The sequence below is a fragment of the Microtus ochrogaster genome, chromosome 18 (genome assembly GCF_000317375.1).
Source record: "Microtus ochrogaster isolate Prairie Vole_2 chromosome 18, MicOch1.0, whole genome shotgun sequence".
Taxonomy (NCBI): Eukaryota; Metazoa; Chordata; class Mammalia; order Rodentia; family Cricetidae; genus Microtus; species Microtus ochrogaster.
Genome location: NC_022020.1, coordinates 60,856,408 through 60,884,391, shown reverse-complemented (window position 1 = coordinate 60,884,391; position 27,984 = coordinate 60,856,408). Strand labels below are relative to the sequence as shown.

Below are 27,984 nucleotides of genomic sequence, written 5' to 3'. Positions count from 1 at the left end.
TGCTGAGTCCGCGATGGAGTACCGCATCCTGAGGTGAGCCACAGGAGTCTGGAACACTTGAGACGGTAATCATTCTTCACAGACAGGGCCTGAGAAAACAGATGTAGAGTAACATGCAGTTTAAAAGTGTTCTTTATATATTGAAGTAATAGGAATATATTTAAAGTAAATTTTTTTTCTAGCAATTTTTCTGCCTACTTTTGCTTTTTTTGTTTGCTGTGGTTGTGAGCCACGCGTGAGTCTTGTGTTGTGCTTCTCTTGAGCCCGGCTGCCCTAGATGTTCCCAAGAACTGTGTGAAAAGTTAGTTTTCAGATTTTACCCTCGAAAAACTGGAGACTGAAGCGTTCAAACTTGATCAAACTCTAGCCAGAATATAAATAATACAGAAGGGGAAAGGAAGCTCTTTCACCCACGGCCATATGGAAAGACTTGGATATATTAACATCCCTAACTGTTCATGGATATGAGCCAGTCCTTCTTGACGAGTATGTACAGGGTTTTGTTGTATCAACAGAAAATTAACTGAAACAGAAAGTGACGGACCATGGGTGGATGGCTTGGAAAGCTGGATTAGAGCTGCCCAGGGCAGTGCTTTCCAATTGCCACATGAACTGATTCTCCGACTGCCATAAAAACCAGGTTAATTTCTCTGGGCTTCTGCCACTTTCCGTTCTAAAATTAGGTGATGGCCATCTCCCAGGCCCTTTCCGTTTTAAAAATCTAGCAAAAGCAACTTGGAAGGTAGTATACACGTTCTGCTGCCATGTTATTTGATTTATTATTTCTCAAAATTCCAGGTTTGTAGCCTAAATTGCTAACAGCAGATTATATCCTGTAAGAGAACTGTTGCACTGGGCGGTGGTGGCACACACCTTTAATCCCAGCGCTTGGGAGGCAGAAGCAGAGGGATCTTGTATACAGTGAGGTCAGGGCAGCCAGAGCTACACAGAGAAACCATGTCTCAAGAAACAATCAACAAAGACAATTGTTGCTTTATTTTCAAAGAAATTCAAAATCCTAGAAATTGTATCACACACACATATGTATAAAATAGATATTTCAGTTTATTTACTTATTTAGGGACAGGGCCTCACTGTCTACCTGTAGCTGCGCTGGCATTCTCTGTGTAGACCATGCTGGTCTAGAACCCACAGAAATCTACCTGCTTCTGCCTTCTTAGTGCTGGCTTCAAAGGCTTATGCTACCATGCCCAGTGCAAGTTGTTACAATTTATAAAGCTCTCCAATGAGCTTTATAAATTTTGTTGGTGCAAGTCTTTAATCTCAGCACTTGGGCAGAGGCAGGCAGGTCTCTGAGTTCGAGGCCAGCCTGGTCTACAGAGTAGTTCTAGGACAACCAGGGCCACACTGAGAAACCCTGTCTCAAAAATAACAAAACAAACGAACAACAAATAACTAAAAGTCTCTCAAACAACAGCAGAAAAGAAACTAAAAGAATGTTTTTGCTTTTGTGTTTTATCCTTGAGGGCTGAGAGTTTTAAACCGGTTGTGGTCTGGTGCTGAACTTCGGAAGGACATTTGAGTTTGAGAGGTTTTATGGACTCAGGCTCACCACCCTATCAGACATCCCTGCTGGAGGTGAAACCGTCTTTACAAGGTCAGACAGTGATGACTTTTCATTTTCTTCAGGGCGTTTTCTTTGTTTGGGTTTTTTTCTCTGAGCTGAGAGACAACAGTATGATAACAGTTTGTTATCATATGACATCTTACTGTAATAACTTTATATAATATATTCTATATATGCTATATAACTTATTTGGAGTCAGTGATTTTATTTGCTTCTTAACAAGAATCAAGGAATTAGGGCCTTCAATAATCAGTTAGTTTCTTCCTTTAAGAGGAAACAAGAGTGTGTATGGAATAGGCTGGAGAGCTACTCAGTGGTTAAGAACATTTAACTATTTCTGCAGAGGACACACATTGGTTCTGATCACACCCAAGACCGTTAGTGTCTGTAACTCCAGTACCAAAGGATCCAGCACCCTCTTCTGGCCGATTCTGGAACTGCAATATGCATTGCACCAATATACATACAGGCAAAACTACCCATACACACAAAATAAAAGTAAATGAATCTTTGAAAAATATGTATGTATGAGTGAATTCCAGAGCTGAGAGGAAAATTCTAGGACCGTTCCTGGGTCTCTCTTTAACTTTTACATCCTGCATACAACCCAGCAGTAGATCCTGTTAACTTTTACGTTAATAAACACTATGGTTTGAATGTTCTCTCCAAATGTATGCTGAAATTTAATCAGCATTGTGTGTGTGTGTGTGAGAGAGAGATATGCATATGTGGTGTGTGTGATATGTATATGTGTGTGTGATATGCATATGTGGTGTGTGTGATATGTATATGTGTGTGTGATATGTATATGTGGTGTGTGATATGTATATGTGTGATATGTATATGTGTGTAATATGTATATGTGTGATATGTATATGTGTGTGATATGTATATGTGTGACATGCATATGTGGTGTGATATATATATGTGTGTATGATATGTATATGTGGTGTGTGATATGTATATGTGGTGTGTGATATGTATTTGTTGTGTGTATACATGAGTTTTCAGGTACAGATGCCCATGCTTATGGTGCTAAACCCAGAGGAGGAGGCTGAATGTCTTTCTATCATTCTTTGACTTATTCCCTTGATGCAGACTCTTGCTCAGCCTGAAGCTCAGCTAGGCTGGCCGGCCAGCGAGCTCCCAGATCCATTTGTCTCTGCCTCCAGCACTGAGGTTGCAGGCACGCCCAGCTTTTACATGGGTACTAGGGTGAGAATGCCGGTCCTCATGTTTGGACAGAGAGCTCTCTTGTCTGCCGAGCACAGGCCCATCTGTGGTGGGATGTTCTTTTAACTGGATAAAGTTGGGGTACATTTGTTTATGCTGAGGTTTATTACTTTGTGTAAAGGTGTGTTACAATCATCTCTGCCGCCTCTGTTAGGGATGTAAAGATGTGTTACATTTGTTTATGCTGCAGATTATTACTTTAACTGTGTAAAGGTGTATTATATTCATTTCTGCCGCCTCTGTTAAGGATGTAAAGATGTGGTACATTTATTTGTTTGTGCGGCATTTGTTTGATCATGAAAGGATGTGTTGCTGTTTCACCTTGCCTGCCTAAGACACCTGATTGCTCTAATAAAAAGCTCAACATCTGATAGCTAGGCAGAAGAGGGATAAACAGGCCTGGCAGGCAGAGAGAATAAGTAGGAGGAGAAATCTAGGTTTGAGAAGAATGAGAAGAATGAGAAGAAGAAGAGGAAGAAGAGGAAGAAGAGGAAGAAGAGGAAGAAGAGGAAGAAGAGGAAGAAGAGGAAGAGGAAGAGGAAGAGGAAGAGGAAGAGGAAGAGGAAGAAGAAGAGAATGAGGGAGAAAAAGAGGGACACACCCGGGGTCAGCCGAGCAGCCACCAACCACTGGACACAGAGTAGGACATACAGAAAGAAGGGTAAAAAAGCCCTTAGGCAAAACATAGATGAAGAGAACAGGTTAATTTAAGCTACAGGGGGAAAATGGTGCTAACTAGAAATGAGCATAAGCTAGGGCCAAGCATTCATAACTAATAAGTCTCTGTATCGTGATTCAGGAGCTGGTTGGTGGCCCAAGAGAGAAAGCCTGGGGTGTCCCTCTGTGGTGGTGTGACAGAATGGCCATCAGAGCCATATTTGGAGACTTGGTCCTCAGTTGGTGGAACTGTTTGGGAAGGATTAAGAGGAGGTGGCCTTGGAGGTTTTAAAAGCTGATGCCATTCACAGTCACCTCTCTCACTCAGGCTTAGGCGTATGGATCAGAGTGCACTCTCAGTTACTGCTTCAGTACCAAGTCTGAAGCTGTGCGGCCATGCTCCCTGCTGTGAGAGTCAGGGACTCGTCCTCTGAAACTCGGCCTCCGTTAAGTGTTGTGTGCCACCAGTCGCCGTAGTCATAGTGCTCTGTCATTGCAGTGGAAAAGCAGTTGAGACGCCAGCACTCTAACCCAAGTTTTTAGGGTAAAAGACCAGACCCTGGCAGCTGCAACAAGTCAGGCCTGGCTAATGGTCCTCAGTGGGCCAATTACGAACACCAGAGTAGAGAGCCAGGAAACTTAGTTGGTGGGATTACATTCAGAAGAGGAGCAACTGTGCATAGCTAAGCAGTCCTGCTCAAGATGTGGCCCCACCCATCGCTGACCCATCATGGGTTATGTCTCTCTGGTCCATGCTGCAAGCTGGCCTGATAAACTCTTCAGAGTGGCGTGAAATCTCTTTTTGTCTGGCAAGTTCCTCTCTAGGCTAGCACCAGGGCTTCTTTCGCTACCTTATTTTAGTTCTTTGGACTTCACTGTTTCAGTCATCTGCGAGTCAGCGGGAAGGCTATGTGTGTCTTTGTAGAATATATCCTTTCCTTTCAGGTGGGTACAGGGCCATTGAGAAGCAACTGAGTCCCGAGGACTCTGCTTGGGACTAGGTTAATGCTGTTATTTCAAAAGCCAGTCATTGTAAAAGAGTAAATTCATGTCTCTTTGCTTGTCTACCATGGGATGACACAGCAAAAATTTCCTCACCAATTGCTAGCTCTTTAATCTTGGGCTCTCTGGCCCCCAGAAACGTGAGTCAATCTATTTCTTCTCATACAGGGCAGAGTCTGGGGTGTTCTAACTGCTCCACCTTCTCATCAACTGAAGTCCTGGTTTGAGCTCCCATGGCCTCTTGAGGATTCCTGTGAGGTTGCTCTCCAAACGAGCTCGTGTGTTTGTAAAGGTCCTCCCCTCTCTCAGTTAATTCTTCCTAGAGTACCCTAACCAAGTACTTCTTAGGAAATCAAACAATGAAAACAAGTTCTTTATGGGGAGAGTTTGGGTCGTCTGTCCCATAGAACTCCCCACATTTTTGTATTCCCACAGTCCTGTCTGTGACAAATCACAGGAGAAAAATTAAACCACTGACTGAAGAAAACAGTCATTATATTTACACCACCTAAAACCTTCCCCTGGCAATGAAAACAATGAGGTTATTATATTTTTTTCTCCCTCAGTTAGATCTTAGAAGAAGTTTTCCATAAACTTTTTGACCTGGCCCTTTCTTTTTCTGGTTTTGCATCTCAGCATCTTTATTCCTGCAGTCATTAAAAATAGCCCAAATGGAGAGACATATTATGTGTTATTTATTAAAAATTTAGAATCAGTGTGAAGTCTGACAAAAATGGATTATTTTTTAAGCATTTTTGTCCTGGTCATATATAGATATATTTATTTTCTTATCTATGTCTTCAGTGGGAATCAATGGTGACTGAAGTATGTTTGCTTTTAATCCTGTTATTCACAATAACTACCCTAGGTTTAAATGGGCTTATGGCAGCAGAATTCACCCAAATGGCTTCTATTTGGGTCAGCATTGGACCAAAATAGAAAAATGCCACAAGTGAGCTCCATTCACGTTTGTGGACACGTACAAGCTATTTTTACTATAAGACGCAAATGAAACCCTTTGCAAGCTGAAAATTTGTGTGCTATAGAGTGTTTCTGGAAATAGGACCTTAAAATGGAAAGTTTCTTTAAAAAATTAAAATGAGTCACCGTACCTCTGGTACTAATCCCGAGTAACTACGTTGAGCTGACTAATTTTAGGTCAAAAAGTACTACTTGAGTAAATAAAATCAGAATTGAAAAAAAAAACCTACTTAAATGTTTATAACTTATTCGTTCATCCATTCATTTATGTGTTCATCTATTTCATTCATTAAGAATTTATTGAACCTTAGGGGCCGGACAGATGGTTCAGAGGCTAAGAGCACTTGTAATTGTTGCAAAGGATCCAGGTTTGGTTCCCAGCACCCACGTGGTGATTCAAAACCATCTGTAACTCCAGTTCCAGGGTTAGGGTATCCAATGACCTCTTCTGACCTTCGGGGTACCAGGCACACATATGCACAGACGTCCATGGAGGCAAAATTCTCACACATACAAAGTAAATAAATCTGAAAATCATTTAAAGGAATTTATTGAACTTTAAAGAAATACGTTACATCATGCAGGGGGCTGGGAGAGGTGCAGCAGGGTAAGCACAAATAATCAGGTGTGTTTCTTTTGCTGGAGAGGGAGAGGCTGCCTACTGAGACAAACGAGTTATGGGCTACTAGCATGAAGTTATGAAGCTGCGGAGATTCAGTGCTAAGGTGAGTGGGACATGGAACAAAAGGGCAGGTTAGGTCCTGGCTGGACATCAGGGTCATCTGAAGGCTTTAAATACATGTAACTGTCGTTCAGTTAGAGGTGGTGCATGAAGCACACAGGGGTGGGACTTCACAGACCCCTTCCTGCTCTGTGCTTGCATGGCTTGCTCTTGAGTGGGCCGTGTGCAAACAGGCACAGTGTTGTGAGCTCACGCAAGGAAGGGCCGTCGTGCCCTACAAATACTGCTTTGCTGCAGATGCTGGCTCTTAGATCCCCGAGCTGCGTGTGTGTTTGCATGCATGTGTGCATGCGTGCATGCCTGCCTGCCTGTGTGGGTGACATGACTTTCTCATGTAGAGCTGAGCACTTCAGCCTGTACATTGTGTGTCTCTGCTTTCATCACCAGCTACCTGCAGAAAGAAGCCTCCCCGATGAAGGGGGGAGAAGCACTCATCTACAGGTGCCTGCTGTAAGCATGTGTAAACTCCTCAAACGATAGAGATTCCAAAAATAGAAGGAGAAACTAACTACTGCCGAGATAAGAGTATACTTCTTTCATTATTTTGAAAGAAAACAAATTAGAATCTAAAATTTTATATCCAATCAGAATATCTACTATCTACCAATATCTACCAATTTTATATTTTTGGTTGTGAGCCCAGCCTTTAACGGCTAAGCCATCCCTCCAGGCCAATATCTACCAATTTTAAAATGACAATTAAAAAAAAAAACAAAGAGCAAAACAAGGAAAAAAGTTTTGCATTAAAAATTTAAGTACAAAGGAAAATCTAGCATTTTATAAGGAACAAATATGTTTTGAAAATCTTTTACTTTTTTTTTTTTTGGTTTTTCGAGACAGGGTTTCTCTGTGGCTTTGGAGCCTGTCCTGGAACTAGCTCTTGTAGACCAGGCTGGTCTCGAACTCACAGAGATCCGCCTGCCTCTGCCTCCCGAGTGCTGGGATTAAAGGCGTGCGCCACCACCGCCAGGCTGAAAATCTTTTAATTGTGCAAATCACTTTGAAATATTTCTTTTGGCATTTTTTGCAATAATAGTAATGTAACAATAAATATGATAAGGCCACGTCTTTTAGGAAGCTTATCATGAAGATAGGTCCTCCCATATTCTCCTTGAGAAAACTATTTGAGATGTATTCCAGGAACACATTGATTTAAAGAGGAGGAGGAAGGGGAGGGAGAAAAAGTTATACAAAATGACAAGTTAATAGGAGAGCACAAGAGGGGCGAGGGATGGGGATGAAGATTATCAAAATATATGCATGGATGAAGTTATCAAAGGATAAATTAAAAATATTTTAAATGACAACTAGACTTAGCAGTCAGGGGGCATATCTTAGATGACAGTAATGCCACAATTGCACAAACTTGGTCTAAATCAGAGTAGGCAGTTGGTATGGTCTGTAAAGAATTTCTGACAGAGATGGCCCCGTGGGAAGCATGTTCGCTGCACATCTCTGTGGTAGGATGGCGCATGCTTCGGGAACATGTCCACCAGTGGTGCAGCTGGATCCTGAAGTAGGTTGATTCCCATCTTCCCTGAGGACATGCCACACTGATTTCTGTAGTGGCATTTCATTTGCATTTTTTTTTTTTTGGTTATTTTCGAGACAGGGTTTCTCTGTGGTTTTGGAGCCTGTCCTGGAACTAGCTCTTGTAGACCAGGCTGGTCTCGAACTCACAGAGATCCGCCTTCCTCTGCCTCCCGAGTGCTGGGATTAAAGGCATACGCCACCACCGCCCGGCTTCATTTGCATTTTAATAAATAAAGTTTGCGTGAGGATCAGAAAGTAAAACAACTGCACTGGCCAGTCTTACAGACCAGGCAGCAATGGCACACATCTTTAATCTCGTAGCCATGGTGACACACACCTTTAATCCCAATAGCCACACTAGTTGCCATAGACACCAGGCGGTAGTGGTACACACCCTTAATCCCAGAACTAGACAGCTCTCAATCACAGTCTCAGTCTGAGGTTTCCTGGAGTCAGGATCACCGTTTTTGGACTGAGGTATAGGTAAGAGCTCATGACTGGCTGCTTTGCTTTTCTGGTCTTCAGGTTGAACCCCAATATCTGTCTCTGAGTTTTTTTTAAAAAAAATATTTATTTATTATGTATACAATATTCTGTCTGTGTGTATGCCTGCAGGCCAGAAGAGGGCACCAGACCTCATTACAGGCGGTTGTGAGCCACCATGTGGTTGCTGGGAATTGAACTCAGAACCTTTGAAAGAGCAGGCAATGCTCTTAACCACTGAGCCATCTCTCCAGCCCCTGATGTTATTAATTCTTTGGTGGTCCATTCTGAGCAGTGTCTTTCTGGAGTATTTATCCGTCCAGGAGCATGACACCATAGGCAAAGGAATCATGAGAGTGTTATTGGAGCTTTGAGTGAGTTAGGGACGGATAGGTTGTTAAAAGGACTCTGTCAGGATCCTTACAAATAAGGTAACTGTTATGTGATTTTCCCCACTACCCCAAACATCTATTCACACAGGCAGGGCATTGATGGCAGACCAAAGAAATTATTTAGTCCTAGTCTAATTAGGTGAGCCAGTCAGTTGGCCAGAGTTACTTAGGGGCGCTTCGGTTAGGGGTTGTATAGAGGGACATGGGTGACTCAAAGACAGGCAGCTGCATGGAAAGTCCGCCTGTTTTAGCTAAGGTTTCTACTGCTGTGAAGAGACACCATGACCATGGCAACTCTTATAAGAGAAAACATTTAATTGACATGTGGCTTACAGTTTCAGAGGTTCAGTTCATTATCATCACTGTGGGGAGTAGGGTAGTGTGCAGGCAGACATGGTGCTGGCTACAACAGGAAGTGAACTGAGACACTTGCTATCTTGAGCATAGCTAAGACTTCAAAGCCTGCTTCTACAATAACACACTTCCTCCACCAAGACCACACCCACTCCAACAATGTCACACCTCTTAACAGTGTCACTCCCTTTGGGAGTCATTTTCTTTCAAACCACCACACCACCCAAGCATGGGCGAGGACTCACAAAAGCTGCATCTCTGGAGCTCCCTGCCCGATTTGCAGTCGACTGGCTGCACAGTCTCCTCTCCCCTGGATTGTCCCTGCTTTTGCAACCGTGGGGAAGGACCTTGTGGATCTAGTTTCAGGGCCATCTCACCTGTATCTGTTTCCTTCCTGAGCCTTGCAAACTTCATTTGCTTCCTGAGTTTTAAGAAGCCTCCCCTCCGGAGGGAATGCTTCAATTAGGGGAAAATAGGCACAGAAGACTCATCCTCACGAATTTTGGTACACACGGTGCAGATGGGGGTCGGCGTGGCTCACTTATCAGTGAGCAGCGGTATTGAATGGTAAAATTCAAAGATTTCCAAGTGTCCCTGGCTCCAGGTTCAAATCCTTGCTTTGCTACTTAGTAATTTAATATCTTAACCCTGAGGTTCAATTCGATAGGCCCCACTTCGTGGAGTTATTGAGAGGATCATATGAGTTAATAGACCAAGAGATTCATCACAAGGTTTAGCTTACTGGGAAAACTCAGCTGATGCTCGTTGCTGCTACTGTGATTGGCTGCCTTAAGTAACTGGATGATCTCTTTAAGCAGAGAGACGAGAAAACAAGGACATTTAAAGTAGCAGTTTCACCAGTAATAGCGCTGAATTTGAGCAGTATTTAACCGTGTTTTAAAGTACACAATTTGGGGAAAACATTGAGCCTTTGAAAAAGCCATTCTCTAGAGGGCTGTAAAAGCTATTTAAATCACTACAACTAATTACAAAGAAGTATAAATCAATAAACTTTTCTAAATGGTCTAAAATATAATAAAGAAAACCATCATTAACAACCACCCAGGAAGCCACTGTCCTTAGGAGATGATGTAAAAGCTGGACGAGAGCAGCGGCTTTTATCATTTGAGAACTGCAGGCCTTGCTTTCAGGGACGCTCTGGCTGTCGTGTGGAGTCAAGGGGTTTCATGATGATGACTCACTGCGGAGAGCAGAGCCTGAGACTACTGTTTCTAAATTGCATCTCTGTCCCAGAGTAGGAAAAGGTGGCGCCTGTAGAAAGTTGTTTCCCAAGCATCCTTCTCAAGTGAAAGCCAGTCTACTTTGATGGTCTCCTGAAGACTGCAAATCAGCTCAGACCACGCTATAGACAGAGAGCCTCAGCCCCTCCCTCCCAGGCATGCCTGGCAGTTGCTGGCTCAAGTCTAGGATTCCCAGGGCTGTGGCCTGATTTACCAAACTCCTCCTGCTACCCTCCTGTTCAGGAGAACTAGTTACCATATGAGGCTTGTTTCTTGATATCCTGTTTTTTTCCTCTGTGTTCTTTTCATCCAAAGGCTGGAACCTGCCCACAAAAGCCTCGTGAACAGTGCCATTGTGAGTGCTGATTGACCGTCAGCTGCTTTTGAACTTGCCTGTGCTATGGAGCTCTGGCCTTGTTGGAACTGGCTATGCACCTGCTTGCATCTCCGTTTGTGTCGCTGTGAACTTGTGAAGACGATGCAGAGTGTTCCCTTCCATCTCAGTTTCTGACCTAGCAGGTCGCTTTCAGGACCTGCTCTGTTCTCTGTTGTTTTCAATGGATGTTTGGCCTGTATTTGTGTCTGTGCAGCATAAGTGCAGTGCCCACACAGGCCAGAAGAGGGCAGTAGATCCTCTAAAACCGCAGTTACTGTCATGAGCCACTGTGTCTGTGCTGGGAATCAAACCTGGATACTCTGGAAACCCATCCAGTGTTCTTAACGACTAATCACACACGCACGCACACACACACACACACACACACACACACACACACACACACAATCACTTCCTTTTCTGTTGCTGTGTTAGAATACCCTGATGAAAAGCAGCTTAGAGAAGGTTTGTTTTGATTTACAGTTCCAGGGATTGAGTCCATTGTGGAGGGTAGGGGTAGCAGAGGGAATGTGAGGTCGCCTAGCCAGAAAGCAGAGCAAGAATGGGAAGTGAAGCCAGGCTATAAAACCTTAGAGCCTGCTCCCGCTCACCCCGTGATGCGATTCCTCCAGCGAGGCTCTACCTTCCCAAATAATGTCACTAAGGGTTCAAACACAAAGGGAACTTTTCAAACTCAAACCACAGCAACAATCCCCCCACAAAAGTGGGTATGATGGAAGGAGGTTTGGGTGGGTATGGAAAACACGATGCAGTGGTCAGACCTGGGACATACAGTCAAGAGAGACAAAGGAACTGTCATTGGACCTTGGGGTCAGTTGGACGACCCCCTAAAGGACATGGTCACATATCTGTCCCACATGACAGATGTAGTAATAGGAGTGGCGGGGCTGCGTCCCCAGCACCCCGGCTGCCTGTCTAGCTTATGCCCTGAAATAATTACACGGACACTGTATTCATTTAATCACTGCTTGGCCCATTTCTATCTAGCCTCTTCTAGGCTAACTCTCGCACCTGGACTAGCCTATTTCCAATCATGTGTGTAGCACCCCAAGGTGCGCTTACCAGGGAGATTCTAGCCTACGTCCATCCTGGGTCGGAGCTTCATCGTGTGTGCCTCAGAGAGCAGAGCTCTCGCCTCTGCCCGCAAGAGTGGAGCATCGTGTCTCTCTGAGGCGTCTGCCCCCGAGAGGAGAGCTGTCGAGTCTCTGAGCTTACTTCCTCTTCCTCTCAGCATTCTGTTCTGTTTACTCCTCGCACCTATGTTTTAACCTATCAGGGCAAGCAGCTTCTTTATTTAATTAACCAATGACCTTCCTCCATCAGACAGAATTCCTTTTCTCTGTCCTCATTTCTGTTGCTGTGGTAAATGCCGTGACAAAAATCCACTTAAGGAAGAAAGGATTTATTTAGCTTACAGTCCCAGGCTGGAGTTTCCTGTGGGAGAGTCCAGGAAGGACCTGAAGTGGCTAGCCACATCACACACACAGTCAGGACAGAGAGAATGGACGCACGTGTGCCTACACTCAGCTCATCATTTCCTCCTTTACGCAGTCCAGGACTCAAACCCAGGGAATGGTGCTGTCCACAGTGGGCTGGGGCGTCCCATTTCAAAGAACAGAATCAAGACCATCCTCACAGACATGCCTACGGCCCGACTTGATCTAGACAATCCCTATTGGTAATGTCCCAGGTGATTCTAGACTCTGTCAAGTGGACAAAGTAAACATCACTAACACTCCCCACTGTCGATCAAGGCTGTCTTTAATTCTTAAACAACAGAGCTCTTCTCCGGCTGATCATGTCCCTTGCAGCTAGGGTAGAGTTCTCCCTCTATTGCCCAAGCTTACTGCTCAACCTAAGGAAATTGGATTGGGACGGGACGCCCCCCTTTCTCCTTGCCTTCAGCAAACTGAAGCATTCTGAGGACTGGAAGCAGCAAGCTAACGTGTCTAACAGGAAGTGCAGTATGAGTTGTGGGCTGAAAGCTTTGCTTTGTTTCAGCCTCTTTTTTTTGATCTTATCATTTAATTGGACATTAAAATTGAGAACACTCCGTGTACCACCCGTCTTATTCATTAGCCAGCATTTGGGCCGACTTTGGATTTTGATGATGCAACAGTGAGAGAGAAGAGCGTCACATTGCCCTGGTGTCATTTTGGAGAGCCAAGAATTTTTATTTGTCCTTTCAAAGAGTGGCTTTACTTATAGCCCTCCCGCGGCCCTATAGACGGAGGCCCTGTCGGTTTCTACAGGTTTCTCAGCTAGCCCAGGCACATACAGTGTTAGTTGGATGTTTCTCTACGGATGCTTCTGAGTTCCGGTGAGATGCTTTACACTTGCACGGAGGACTGTTGAGTTCTAGTGCTTAAAGGGAAAAGAGAGTTAGATGAAAATACCTTAAGGTGTGGGCTCTGGGGCAGGAAGGCTGTAGCACTCAGGGAGAGGCGTGCGGTGGAACGGCTCTGGAGCCTGGGATTTAGAAGAATGCTACCAGGGTAGCATCTTGTCCCTAGGTACAGAGGCCACTGGTCTCTGTACCGTGCTCTACGCCCCTGTGTCTGCGCTCTGTGCACTGGCACCCAGTTCGCAAGCTTCGGGCAAGAGGGCTGGAGGTTAAAATACACAAACACACACAGACAGAGAGACAGCGACACGGGTCATCCTTGAATTCCCCAAGAATGCCCCCTTTATTGTGTTCAGGGGCAGATTATATAGAGATAGCCATGTCCCAGCCAAACCCACCAGAAACCACTCTCCTGCCATCAGGAACTCCTGAAGGTCTCGTGCTCAGAGCAGCTGTAGGCACTCAGATCAGGGGAAAACAAGTTGCTTACAAGAAATTGAGGATCTGGGCTCTCACTGCTCTCAACACTTTGCACTGAGTGTGCTCTTCAAGTCAGTTCAGAGCTCTGCTAGGGTTGTAACTTGAGTCTAGTTATCAAGTTACCCAATTCAAATTTCCATTTTACTTTATAACCATTTGCTGGTATTTGTGCAACAACCACTGGGGCATTTGAGGCTTCATCGGAAGTCAAAGAAGGGCGTTTTAGACAGTTTCTCGGACAGGTGTCTCCCGTGTCCTGGTCCATCCCTACAGGGAGCAATCTTCAGGGCAGCATTTTCATGAGGTGGCTGCAGGGACTATTTACATATTGTTTCCCATGTGTCCTCTTTCTTCATGAGCCACGAAAATAGGTACAACGGAGTAGGCTTCTTTCGGTTTCATCTCCAGGCACTCACCTGTGGCGTTGCTGCCTGGGGTTGAACCTTAGAAGGTAGAGACTCACGGGAGGAAGTGAGATTATTAGGGGTGTGCCCTTGAGTGGAATATTGGGATCCTGGGCCTCCTTGCTTTTGTCTCTTGGCTTCTATATGGTGCCTCTATACACTTCCACCATAGTGCGATGCCTTTCTATCAGACCAAAGGCAATAAAGTCAGCAGACAATGGACTGAAGCCAATACGGCCAAGTATGGTCTGTGATTCTTCTGTTTTCAGTCTCTCTGTCTCTCCCCCATCCATCTCTGGCGTATGTTCATTCACACGTGTGAGCGCAGTCATGTGCACGCCAAAGTGCATGCGTGGAGGTTAGAGGGAAGTCTCCAGGACTGGTCCCTACCTTCTACTTTGTTTGAGGTAGGGTCGTATCCATACTGTATAGACCAGGCTAGCTAGCCCATGAGCCTCCAGGATTCTCCTGCTTTGGCCTCCCATTCATCTCAGGAGCGATGGGATTATAGATGCATGCCATCACGTTGAGATTTTTTTTGTTTTGTTTTGTTTTGTTTTTCGAGACAGGGTTTCTCTGTAGCTTTGGTGCCTGTCCTGGAACTAGCTCTTGTAAACCAGGCTGGCCTCGAACTCCCAGAGATCCACCTGCCTCTGCCTCCCGAGTGCTGGGATTAAAGGTGTGCGCCACCACCGCCCGGCTCATGTTGAGATTTTATGTGGATTCTGGGGCTCCAAATTCAGTTCCTCATTACTTCTGAGGTGATTGCTTTACCCACTGAGCCTTCTTCCAATCCTTTGAGAAATCTTCTTAAAAAATATGTACGTGTGTGTACCTGAATATATGTGCACCATGTGCATACAGGGGCCAAAGAGGCCAGGAAAGGGCACTCTGTCTCCCGGAACTGCAGTTGCGGTGTTGTGAGCCATCTAACATGGGTGCTGAGAACCGAGTCCAGATCCTCTGCAGGAAGACCAAGTGCTCATAGCCTCTGGGCCATTTCTCCAGCCCCAACTTTTTATTTCTTTTTATAAGTTCATGTATTTCAGATGTTTGCTACGACATAAGAAAGCTATCAAAATGTTTCAGCGGAGATAAAAACATTTATCTATCTCAGGAGGAAGTTGGGGGCACTTTCTTAGATAGTTCACGATAATAGAGCTGATGGGTAAAAATATTAAATATCATAAATATGCATTTTTAAAATTCACTTTTTTATTATTATTGTGTGTGTGTGTGTGTCACATGGGTGTGAGGATGCCTGCATAAGCACCAGACCCCCAGAACTTTAATTACATGTGATTGTGAGCAGATGAATGTGGGTGCTGGGAACTGAACTTGGGTCCTATGCAAGAGCAGCAAGTGCTTTTAACTGTTGTCTCTCCAGCCTCATGGAGATGCCTTTTAAGTATCTTTTAAAGTCTGTCAAGGGTTGCCAATAGTGGTGAGTGTCTTCATTTAGGATGGTTTTTGGCAACAACAGGTCATCTACGGGGTCATCCAACGGTGGGCCCAGAGCTACCTTAGAAATCATCACTGCAAAGGAGCACGATTTTGGCTCTTCTGCTTATTACATCTAAAAACTTTTTTCTTTATTCACAAAACTATTATACGGATTTGAATTTTCCATCCCAGCCAGGAGGAAGCCATGGCACTAACTCTGTCACCGAGTCTGGTAGACCGCCTGACAGGAATTTGGAAAGACCCTAGAGTCATGGAGTAGTTCCCAGATCTGACAGGGTCCAAAGCTAGTCTAACCTTTAATAATCATCTGTGAAGGAATTCTGTTTTCAAAAATAATTTATTCAAATATTTTATGCCAAAATAACTCTAAAAAGCATAGTTTCTGTGAGTTGCCCCCAAGCAAGTGTGCATTTAACTACATGAACACATCTATGACTTCATAGTTTTTTATTATAGACTTTTTATCCACATGAATGTTAAAGAAACTACAACAGAGTTAAATACCATTTTTGATAACATGATTATATTCTTAATTACACTCAATATTAAACTGTAAACTATTTCCCAAGGAATACAATCTTCATACAGCAGGCAAAGTACCAGAGAGGACGGGGCCATGTGTGTCTGTCCCAGCTTGCTATGAAAAGTAGGTGTGTCTAAACGTAAGTCTCCATTCTTGGGATTGCTTTTCTGTTTTCTTTCCATTACAAGTCACTTCCATGAAAGCAAAGGACAATCGTGTGGCGCTGCAGAGACCACATGGAACCATCTGGATCCCCCACCCAGCCTGTTGGCCAGCAGTACTTCCTACACTCTGGATTTAGTTATGCTTCAAAAACACAAACATTCAAACTTTGGTTCCACCAGGAGATGTGACAAGCATCGACGGCTCTGGTTGGCTCCCCCCTCCCCCCACTAATGAATGATGGCCACAGTCTATTTTACATGGCTGTCCGTGCTGCTGTGAGGCCACTTGTCCTTGGAGACTCTTGAACCTGATTTTGATTCCCAAGCCCTTTCAATTCGCAGTTCTTCTGCAGGTCCCAAGCGCTCAGTGGTAGGCTGTATCTTACAAGAGAACGAGAGTAAATGCGTCTGTCACCTGGGATAAGACATAAATAAATAAATAAATAAATAAATAAATAAATAAATAAATAAATAAATAAATAAATAAACACATGACAACCTAAGCATGATACAATCAGATAATAAAAACACTTAGAAAAATTTTTTATTACAGTTTCAATACGTTTCAAATAAATGTGAGTGTGTGTTATATGCATGTATATGCATGTGTGTGTATGCATGCAGGTGCACATGAATGTCCATCAGTGTGTATGTCTAAGCTAGAGGTCAATGTTGACATCTGGTATATGCATGTGTATAGGTTGTTGTGTGTGTGTGCACACGGGTGCACATGCATGCCCATCAGTGTGTGTGTTGGAGACAGCGATCAATGTGGATGTCTTCCTAGATCACCCTCCACCCTAGTTTTTGAGGCAAGGTCTCTCACTGGGAGTCCCTTGACTTGGCTAGGCTGGATGGTCAGTGAGCGTTGGGGGTGTACGTGTCTCTGCCCGTCCAGTGCTGGGGTTCCCGAAATGCACAGCTGCATGGTTGATGGAGACCTAAATGCAGACGCTTATGCTTGTGTGGCAAGCACTCTGCCAGGGAATCCATCTTCCCAGATCCTTAATATTTTTTTTAAAAAATGTAAATGCGCTAGTATCTTTGTATATATTTGTCTGCTGTGTTAGAGTCTGTAGCGAGCTGCATGAAGCCACATCTGATAATCAGCTCCTAATTATGCCTAAGACCTGACTTATGCTATTATCACACAATGATCATCAGCTGCTTGCATATGCGTGGGCCTATGGGCAGTGCCCACCTGGCAATCCGGGATTGGCAGCCCATGCCTACTTAAGGGCTGGGAGAGGTTTGCCCGGAGAGAGAGGGGGAGAGAGAGAGAAAGTGAATAAAGTCCTGGAATAAACTGCAGTGAGAAGCGCTCCGGTGTGTCGCGCGTCACCCTTGCTGGATGAGGTGGGGCGTGACAGTAGAGTCTGCATCTCTGCTGACAGTGAAGCAAACCGGAGTGCACCGTCTCACTATGCCTTCTTTGCAGTAAAGGTATCTGACTTGCTTCAGGAAACTCCGGTTTCCAGCTGTTGGGCAAGTATCAAGCCAGCCTGCCGTGAAGGAACAGATGCAGTCCACGCCCCCTCGCCTGCTGGTTTTGGCTGGGTACTCTAAGTCATGCTATTTTATTTGTTATTTATTATTATTTTGTCTTATGGTGTCAGTGATGCTGTAGAAGCGTCCCTGAGGGTTTTGCAATTCAAAATCAGATTGGCACATTGACAACGGATGAGAAGATGTGAAGCAGGCGGCAGCTCCAGGTTGCAGATCAGAGAAGCACAGATCAAGTCCAGAGTCTCGGGCCACGCTGCAGAGGACAGGCCTATGTGTCTGCTCTCAGATGAAAGACGGCAGAAGCAGCTGCCTGCATCTCAGTGGGGTGACTCGGGACAACTGACAGAAGATGTCTGTTCTGGGAGAGGTCCTCTAGGGTCTGACTAGAGCCATCCCCCATCTTCATCTCTGGTCATACTTATAGAAGGTAGAGTAGAGTGTTTAGCTATATCCCCTCGAGAGCCTTTTGCAATGTTTTTTTTTTCCATCATTGTTCTTAAGACTGGTTTTTGCTTTGGTTTTCCCACAAGTGAAGTGAAAAGACTAGTAATTTAGCAGAGAGGTAGATATTCTTAACATGGGGGAGGAAATCACGTTTTCAAACTCTCCAAAAGTGTTCAAAGCAGCAGTTAGTGATAGAAAGAATTCAAACATTAGGCAAAAATAAGCAGGCCATCATCTGAGGGTCTGTTACACATGGTCCTGATCCGGCTTTAATAAAAGTAGCTTCTGGGGCTGGAGAGATGGCTTAGTGGCAAAGAGCATACGATGCTCTGGTGGAGGGCCCAGGTTTGATTCGCAGCAGCCACACTGGGCTGGTTACCTATGCCTGTGGCTCCAGCTCCAGGGGACCTGATCTCTTCCTCTGGACTCTCTGAGCACCTGTACTCTTGTGCACCCCTCACATACTTCAAAATAAACTGATAGTGTATAAAACTTAAAAATAAACAAACCAACCCTTCAGGGAAGAGAGAGAAAGCAGCAGAAGTCTGGAATGCGAGAGCCATCCCCAGGGCTATAGAAAAGGAAGAGACTTTGCCTTCTATAATGTATAGGTAAGAGCAAAGGCAAAGACATTGGATGGAATTATTCCAGGCGACAAAGGCTACTATGTCATATTTAGAATCCCGTCTGCTCCTCATCAGCCCTAGGATCCAAGGAAGGCAGGAAAGTGGCTAAGTGGTGAGCAGACCAAGGCTGAATGCTGGTGTTATCATTTGCTAACTCTGTGACTCCCTATGTCTCGGTGTTTGAATCTATGAAAATGGGGGCTGGAATGTGATCTGCCATCCTGTCCTATAACATCTACCTTCAGGGTTGTATACCACAAGGGGTTTACACACAAAGCACTTAGTCCCCAGTGGAACAGTTACTGCTAAAGCAATGATAGGTACTGCCGTATCTATCACTAGATAGATACACTGTCTTGGAAAATGGCATGCCACTGTAAATGAGCCTTTCTATGACTCACTTTCCACTGAGGTAAAACAATCTCATTATTTCCTGGTAAAGACACAGGTGTTTCTACTGGTGGCATGAACAGCATTTGTAAAATTTTGAAGGTAATTAAAAGAAAATGAACATGAAGTCAAAATTAAAGCAGTGTTGATGTTGTAACATTTTCTATTTGGGGTAGAGATTGTAGACCGGTGACACTGAGGTGTCTTGCAGAGGCTGTTCAGAGCAATAACTACCCAGGAGGAACAACATCAGGAGTGACCCCAGACTTGAAAATGGGTCCAGGGGTTGGAGAGAGGGCTCGGTGTTTAAAAGCACAGACTGCTCTTGCAGAGGACCAGGTTCAGCTCCCAGCACTCATGAGGAGGCCTCACAACCATCTCTAACTCCAGTTTATGGCACTTTTGACCTCTGTGAACTCCTGCACATACATGGCACACACACACACACACACACATGCATGCACATACACATGCGCGCGCGCACACACACACACACACATACACACAATAAAACAAAATAAAAATGTTTAGAAGGGTCTAGGTGAGTACCCACATAACTCTTGGACATGTTTCTCCACTCCTTCCTGCTGCTCTCCTGAACTCACAATACAACGGACAAGCCAAGCAGAACAACGTCTAACCTAATGGGGCTTGTTTTAGTAGCTAGTTTAGAGATAAATAAACTAAACTACCCTTTACACAGCTGGTTGCTAAACAAATAGAATTCATTGCCCCAAAGGGGACTGTGCCTAGGTTGAAAAAGACTTTAAATAAATCCACAGATAATGAATATACCAAGGGCGAGTTAAGAGTGCTCCACGCATGCGCCTTAACTGTGAGGCTGATGTTAGTAACAGTAGCTTGACTCTTCCAGTGGATGGCAGTTGGTGTGCTGGCCTGGGTAGACACTTTAATTGGACACACCATGGCATTTCTTATGTTCTAACAGAGGGCCAAAGAGGACTTGTGGAGCAGTGATATGTGGCAGGACTTGCTCGGCTGATTAAATGGATTGCCTGTGGTTTTGAAAAGCTTCCTCCCCTTAATATTCACATTGGAATCCACTGGGTGGCATGAACACTACCTTAAGGGTCGCTCTTGCATAAGATGTTAATGCATCAGGCCCTAATTTGGAAACCTGTGGTCACTCAGCAAGACAGAACCCGTCTCTCTGCCTTGCTGTAATGATTTTTATCTCGTAATTTCTCTTGGGGTAACTCCTTGCAGGCTCCACATGTGGAAAGTCAGAGACTGCCTCTAACAACATGGTCATGATTCTCTGCATGGCTGAGTGGGCTAAGCAGTTAAGTAACCGCTAATCTTCCGAAAGCACCAGGGTCTACTTAGAGAAATCCCTGTTGTCTGCAAGGATGGAAACAAAATCAGCATGGAGGAAGCATTAGTTTCTAACCGTAAATCAATCTCTTTCTCCACCTAGCCATATGCTCTGCCGTTGTCAGAGACTTCAGGGCAATGCGTCTTCACTATGTAGGTGCGAGAAGGGATTTGTGAGGATGAGATGGGAGGTGGAAGGAATTAAAGAACTCATTGCAGCTCCTACAAATAAATCAAGCCGCCCTCTAATGGATGAGTCTCACAAACACTGAGTCAAACATTCAATACATTGTCTTTGACGTGAGGCTCACAAATACGCAAAATGAACTCACACTGGGGGGCAGGAAGGGGAGAAAGGCTGCGAGCCAGGCAAGACTGCCATCAAGGGCTCGAAACCCAAAAGCAGATTTATCTTGTCTACAGTGACTCAGCTTTGATTTGTATGTGACTTCATAATGTGGAGGCTTTGCTGAACGTGTGTTACACCAGGTTCTTTTTAAACACCCGTGCTAGTATTTTCTCGATGATCTGGAAGAGAATTAGTTCGGCATTTCCAATAGTCACCACAGTTCATGTGGGTTAGTCTTGTCTTGATTACCTTGATATTCTCTGACTCAAGAGTCATGGAATCTGAACACCATAAAAATTTCCATTCGTTTTACTAGTACCAACCTGCTCTACTTTAATATGAGAAAAATCATCCAATCATTCAATCATCCTCAGACTTAGTACAAATACTTCAGCTGACAGCCAAACTCACAAGCTCATTTGAGTTTAGTTTTATGGAGACAGAAGCAGAATAATGTTACTTCCAATCCTTTTACTTTCTTCTCCGCTAGAACAAGATGTACAGGCTAGAACAGACCAACACTGTATCTAAGGCAGCCTGCGTTGGCACCTCTTCCTAGCTTTGCAACACACACACACACACACACACGATGTCTCATGTCCTTTCTCTACACTTCATTTCCCCATGGACAAAGTGAAGAGGCAGCACGTGAGTGTTTCACGGGGTTTGAGAGGAGATGATATGTGGGATTATCATTGTCAAAGCAAAGACTGAAATATACCCCTGATAGAGATGGTGGCAAAGACGGTCATCCGCACATGGCGGGTACACAATATGCAGAAGAGAAACACGGGTGACAGAAAGGACAATGAACCAGTTTTGTAAGGACCCCACCTCCACAAAGAGACTCTAGTGAGCTGAAGACAAGTTTCAGGGGTAGGGGCCTCTCAGTGTCATCTGGAGGGAATGGGTAAAATGTGCTTCTTGTCCATGAGCAGGAGGGAAGGCTACCTTGAGCCTTGGGAGATAGCTCAGTGGTAAAGTGTGCTTGCCGCAAAAGCACCAGAACCTGAGTTGTCTTCACTACCCACAGAGAAGCTGGGTCTGGTGGCGTATCTCCATAACGCAAGCGCTGGGGTTGGGGGATAGGCAAAGACAGGTGGATCGATCGTGGCACCAGCTTGCTGCCCGCTAGTCTAGCTGAGGTGGTGAATTCCCGGTTTCAGTGAAGACACAGTATCAAAAAGTAAGATGGAGAGCAATCTAGGAAGACCAGCCAGCATTGACTTCTGACCTCTGTCAGACCATCATGAAGGCATAGATGGACAAGTGTATGTGCACACCTAATTGTTAGGTCATCTTAATCTAGTCATGTTTTAGTTTTGTAGTCTTGCAGTTCTAATGAATATGCGTGTCTTCCTCAATAGACCTAAAAGACCGCTTTTGAAATTCTTAGGTATTCCCTGAATATAATTAGAGATTCCATTGCCTGGTTTGTTTGTTTGTTTGTTTGTTTTTTAACGTTTAGACGTTTTTCTTTTAAATTGTTGGCAGGAATGTGTCTGTGAAACTGGATTCATTGAAAAGAAAAGGTTTGGTTTAGGGAAAGGCCAGATTACTATTCCCTGAACAGTATCTCCATGGTTTGTGTGACTCCTCAGTTTTTCATGTCACCATGTTCAGTGAGTCACTGAAAGCCAGACTAGGAGAGACTCTTGGAAACAGCAGAGAGAATGAGATACTGTAGGAATGACTATTGATGTTTCGGAGGGACATACAGAAAAAGAAACTTCAGAACAAAATGGTCGTCACTTCTAAAGATTGGAGAGAGAAGTTCTTAAATTTAGGAGTTTACTGTGTCATTTCTTAGAAGCACTTAGCCATTACTTTAGGAAGTCCGATCCTGGGATAATAAATGCATTGGCTTAAACAGAGGATACAACTTTCTCAGTCCCTTGGGCCATTACCAGCACTTCACTAAGGAACACCCCCAGCATCTGCAGGAAGGGTTAGGAAGAACCGTCTCCTCTGGCAAGCTCACCTTTTAGCTTTTGCTGAGATGGGCACCAAGCTTCTCTTTCCTGATCAGACTTGCTGCATAGGGGATCTGTAAGACAAACCAACAAGACCATCAAGCTGGAGACACATACTTCATGGAGAACCATCATCGCCCCTAACAACTTGAATGCCCGTGGATCTTCCCTGCTGAGAGCCTCCCTGCTCTGCTGTGTGAAGCTGCCAGGTACAGCTCGGAGTCTGCCTGCAAAGTGTGGCAAGGACAGAACGGGCAATCACACACCGGGTTGTTGCTACAGCTAATCACTGAGGTTACCAGGAGGCGTTTTCTTTTTGAAAAGGTTTTAAGGTCTTTGTGTTTAGCAGTATGGCATTATTGTTATTTGAAAACTGCCTTACAATGTTGAAATAGGTCCAAGGTCACAGAAGATGAATGCGATTGCAAACTTGTTCAAGATGATCATGCAGTTTAATTAGTGTTTTCTTTATAAAACTGTCATTGTGGATCACAAAGAAGTCGAGGCATCAATTATTACTTTGGGTAAATTCTCAATTACCGATGAAGGGAATTAGAAACAAGGGCATTGAGTGGGAGGCACGACCCGAGAACTCTGTCTGGGTGGACCTGGAAAGTGTGTCCGAATGGTGGATTGTGAATGAAAGCCTACCACATTTGATACGCGACGTTTCATTAGAAAATTCAAATGCCTGAGAGAGACACATGCATTATTTACATTCGCTTTCCTGCTAACCCGGTCAGACAGCTCTGCCATTGTTTTATTCTAACCCTGGTCAAGCTTCTCTGTCATTGTGTTACCTGCTTGCATCAATAGGAGGTTAAATTTAGGACTCTAAATTTGCATCTATGTTACATTTGAGGGAATAAATATTCAGCCCTTTTCGATATTTTGTTTATTTCTATTTTGCTTTATGGTTGCTGTGTCTGCATGGTATATCTCTGCACAACTGCATGCGGTGCTGTGGAAGCCAGAAGTGGATCAGATCCCCTGGGATTAGGATCGGGGTTGTGCTGGGACTTGAACCTGGGTCCTTTGGAAGAACAGCCAGTGATCTTAACAGCTGAGCCATCTCTCCAGTCTTTTAGAATGTAACCCAAAATATGACTGTTATGTAAAGTCAGTGAGGGAAAAATACAATCATTTTTCTTCAATTAGATAATACTTCCCTCCTTCTCTCCCTCCACATCCCCCCTCTTCTTCCTTTCCTCCCTTCCTCCCTCATCTTTCTTCCTTCCTTTCCTTTGTAGCTCAGGCTGAATTCAAACTCATGATCCTCCTGCCTCAGCCTGCCAAGTGCCAGAATTAGAGGTGTGCACCACCGTGCTTAGCTTTGGAATATTTTAATAATTCTGTGGTGCGCATCTCCCCATCCCAGAATTTTATTGGGTATTTGATTTGCTTTCTTGCTTCACTGGTCCACACGTGCGCCTTTATTAATGGAGAGAGCCTGCGAGCTTACACTGACGCGGTGGCTGAGACGATAAGCAGATAAAGCTTGTCACTTGAATCAAGCAGGATTTTAATCGACAAAAGGAAGATGAAAACAAGCACCTCACCATGATGACACATCACGTACTGGACAAAGCGAAAGCAGCAGCACTGAAATGAACGATTCACACGACAGCAGAAAATGCTCAGCGCCCTAATCTCATGTTTTAGGGCCGGGTTAGGATCATCTCGAGAGCTATGACAAGGGCAGTTAGGTGGGGACCTATACCATCTCTTTTCACAGGAGGTTATGCTGTATCTGCTATTCACAGAGACAGATGAGGATTTCCCATTCTGCTTTGGCATCGACCAACACAGGTGACCTCTCTTGTCAGCTGCACGACAGGAGAGTCTTGAATGGGATTTTATTATTTAGGGTAGCAAGATCTGATGCAAACCTCCGAGCGTGAGAGTTAATAGTGAGACGCGCTCGTTCTATTTTCCTGCTTACGAAGGACATTTAAAATAATGGTTAGATGCTGCAGGACTTTGTGAGGGTCTGTTACATCCCAGGCACCATAGGAGAGACATTCACATCACCTGGACCACTCACCAAAGTGAGTAAACCACATCCTCACCCGGAGAAAACCACAGGACTGATGATGCTTTTGCAGCCAAGTCACACATCTCCCCTCTCACTGTCCCTCCATTCATTCCCTCCCTTGCTCACATTTTATCTAGCTAGAAAAATAAAGGGGGGGGTGTTTCAAATAACTGCACCAGAGTCTTAAAGCTCCAGGTTAGAACTTAAATTGCCACAGAGTGTCATCCTCATACAAATGTCGTGTTTCCGTGGAACAAGGACAAAATGAAAGGCAAGGCAATAACAAAAGCAAACAGCAAAAGCATCTGGGCCAACGGCTGTATGCCTTAAATTCCAGTCCCTGAATCATAAATGATAAGTAAAGATGATCAAATGGCCCACTTGTTGCCAAGAGCTACTCTATTTTACTGGTTCCAAGACACACTTTCCCCTGCACATTTTAATGTCTCTGGAATTGGTGGTATCTTAGAATTAGAGTGAGAAGCTTTTCTTCTTTTTGAGCCATTAGGCAATGGTGCCTTGTACAGTCGATGGCTTCTAAGATTCTGTAAAACATAATATTACATTTACAGATGTCAGCAAATACTCCTGACTTGGGAGTTTCATATTCTAGAGACTATGCTTAAGCTATTCACGCCTATGAAGTCTACTATAGAACTTACAAAAGCTTTCTTTCCATTTTTACCACTGTGGAAATCACCAAGGCTTAGAAAACTTCAAAATGTTACATACTTTATATCTTACCCAGCTGACCCTAATAGGTCAAAAGTAGTGGGGTCTCACCAATAGAGATTTCAAGTTTGTGTTGTGGGAGAGTTGGTTTGAGCTCAGATACTCAGATGAGTCGATATCTCAAAGCTAGAAACATGAGAAGAATGCCCCAGGATGGAAGGACAATGGAGCCATTGTCAAAGCACAGGGCGCTTGATTACTGGTGGAAAAAAGATGCTTAGCATCAAAGTCTGCCTACTGCTATAGAATCTGGCAGAAGCTCCTATGGCAGTTCAGAGTTTTCATCAAGCCCAAAGCTTGCAGGGACCTTCTTACCACACATGCTTAGTCACGCAAGCAAAGCTGCTTGATAGCCCTGGAGATCTTTTTGTAAAAACACAAGACAGAAATAGTTCTATTCGCCTTTTAGGAAGAAGATAGACAATGTAATTTAAAGAACTTTCCGGTTTGAGTCTGGGGAAATTTTGTCAAGTTCGCATCCCAAAGAATACTGAATGCTGTCTGAGGAAAGACAGTTATCACTGGGAAGCTGTGTCCCCCGCCTCACTGGTGCCCACCAATGAGAAGGGTTTACCGCTCCTCTGTGAAGAGCTACTGTGTTCCTCTCACAGGGAAGCGGTAAACTGAGTTTACAAGTCCACCACAAATGAAACATTAATACTAAATTTATTGCTTGAACATTATTTTAATTCAAATCTTTCAATGGGGAACTTGTGTTTCCTTGGCTGTGTGTCACTGCAGCGTCCTAGAACAACAGCAGAGGGCACTTCAAGACTAGCACATCAGTCATGTCTCTGAGCTTCGCGGTAGCTGTCAGGCAAGTTCAGGTGCTGAGTCTGGGCCTAGCCCTGGATCAGAAGCTATGGACCAGTAGTTGACAGCATCCCTGAAGAGCTTAGGGTTGGAAGAGTGTGCCTTAGGCAACCCTGCAGTGATTGCTTATACAGACGCACTTTCTTCAAGAATGATTGTCAAATTAGCAGTGAAGAAACAAGCCAAGTCCTCGCTATAAATTATTACATACTTCAAGATGTAGGTCAGTTTCAATGGAAAGTTATGCGCTGAGTAAAACATCTTCAGTTTCTTTCCAACCCAAATAGATGACAGATTTGACTTTTTAAAACTGAACACACTTTTCCCAGAATCGTAATTTACTGTGCCTTGAGAAGTCCTTTGCCTTTTATTTGCTAAATTTTAAAACGTTTGCATTTTGTTCATAGCTAGAGGAATGTCTTTCTTTGTTTTGTAGAAATAAATCTGGTTTAGTAAAGAAAACACTTTAAGGATTTGAAAGCTCAGATCAGGGATGCCAGATTCTATCTTTATTTCTTTTGTGCACACAAGTAATAGAAAAATTCAAATTTTAAGTGTCATTTTAAGAGCCAGCTTGTGGCCATTTACAAATGGTACGTAACCTAATTCTGCACGCGCTTTAACATCAGCATTGCGGTATATGCACATCCATTTCTAAATGCAGAAGGAGGTTCATCATGTGACTGTATAGCCACTGCATGTGTGTATTCAACAAACTGGGGGAAAAAAGACGCAGAAACTATAGTCAGGGGAGGACCTAAAAATGTAGGAGCCAAAGAAATTCATGACTTTTCTTTTTATGGCAATGATACCCAAAATGCTTTCTGTGTACGTATTTTGAATAGGAGCACTGTGTAACAATACAGAATAAATGTGCTGTGCATCTGCAGGAACCATCACCAAATATGATGGTTTTAAATATTTAAATTCTCCGGGATTGAAAGACAGGCTTGGTTGTTACTTCATCAAAGGAAAAGACGGCGTATTCTGCGATTCTATGCTGTGTAGACTTTGGATATGAAATGATGCAAGTCGTTTGCTTTGCCTGTTACCAGGGAGCACAGTGCATAGCCATACCGACTGACTGATGAAGAGACTATCCCACTACAGTGCTGTGAGAGCAAACCAAACTGCGCCACTTGGCAACTCCTTGCTCATCTTCAGAGATCCTCAGGCGCTTCGCAGACACGCAAGGCTGCATGAGGAACTGGGTAAACAATTGTTCAAACAATGCATCTGCTGTCTCCTTTCTAAAGGTAAACAGAAGGATAAAAATACAAAACAAAACAAAAAACAGGTCCTTCCCGCCCAAAAGCAACTCTGACACCAGGCTTATTTTGTTCCACTATTTTGAGAAGAGCCATGCTATTCTCCTGGCCGCTCATACTGCAGCTCACATGACTTTGGATTATAATACAATCCTGTCAGGTTCAGTCTTCCAGCAGCTCATTTTTGGGAGAGCTGACGCTCAGGGTATGGGCCTTGGGTCCAGCTTGGTAGACCTTATAGCGTGTCTGCTAGTGGCAGGCAGGCAGTAATAACACACGAGCGAGCTCTCTGTAATTCCCAACTGTGCCGTCCTTTACTGGGGTGTGGAGAGCATGTGAGGATAGCAGAACCAACCCAGGAAACTCTGAGAAAGAATGGAAAAGAATGGCTGTATTGTGTGGGGTTAGGCTGGGGTGATCAGTGCAACAAAATGTTTGTTTCAAGTGTTGAAGGCTGTACACTATGCCGGGCATTTCAAGTGTTGAAGGCTGTACACTATGCTGGGTGTTTCAAGTGTTGAAGGCTGTACA

The 27,984-nt window shown here is 44.2% G+C and overlaps 1 protein-coding gene and 1 long non-coding RNA gene across 2 annotated transcripts in view; one reads left to right on the top strand and one right to left on the bottom strand.

Annotated features, from left to right (window-relative positions):
- Positions 1–27,435, top strand: LOC101982687. Its single transcript, XR_001229106.1, has 3 exons — positions 1–65; positions 1,488–1,618; positions 27,241–27,435. It is a non-coding gene; the product is annotated as an uncharacterized LOC101982687 (long non-coding RNA).
- Positions 15,771–27,984, bottom strand: part of Skor2 (SKI family transcriptional corepressor 2) — a 44,083-nt gene continuing 31,869 nt past the window's right edge. Inside the window, exons 9-10 of the mRNA XM_005356279.2 lie at positions 22,614–22,679; positions 15,771–16,397 (exon numbers count right to left, since the gene is read on the bottom strand). Of these exons, the coding sequence (XP_005356336.1) occupies positions 22,617–22,679 (63 nt within the window). The 3' untranslated portion in view covers positions 15,771–16,397; positions 22,614–22,616. The remainder of the gene's footprint in view (positions 16,398–22,613; positions 22,680–27,984) is intronic.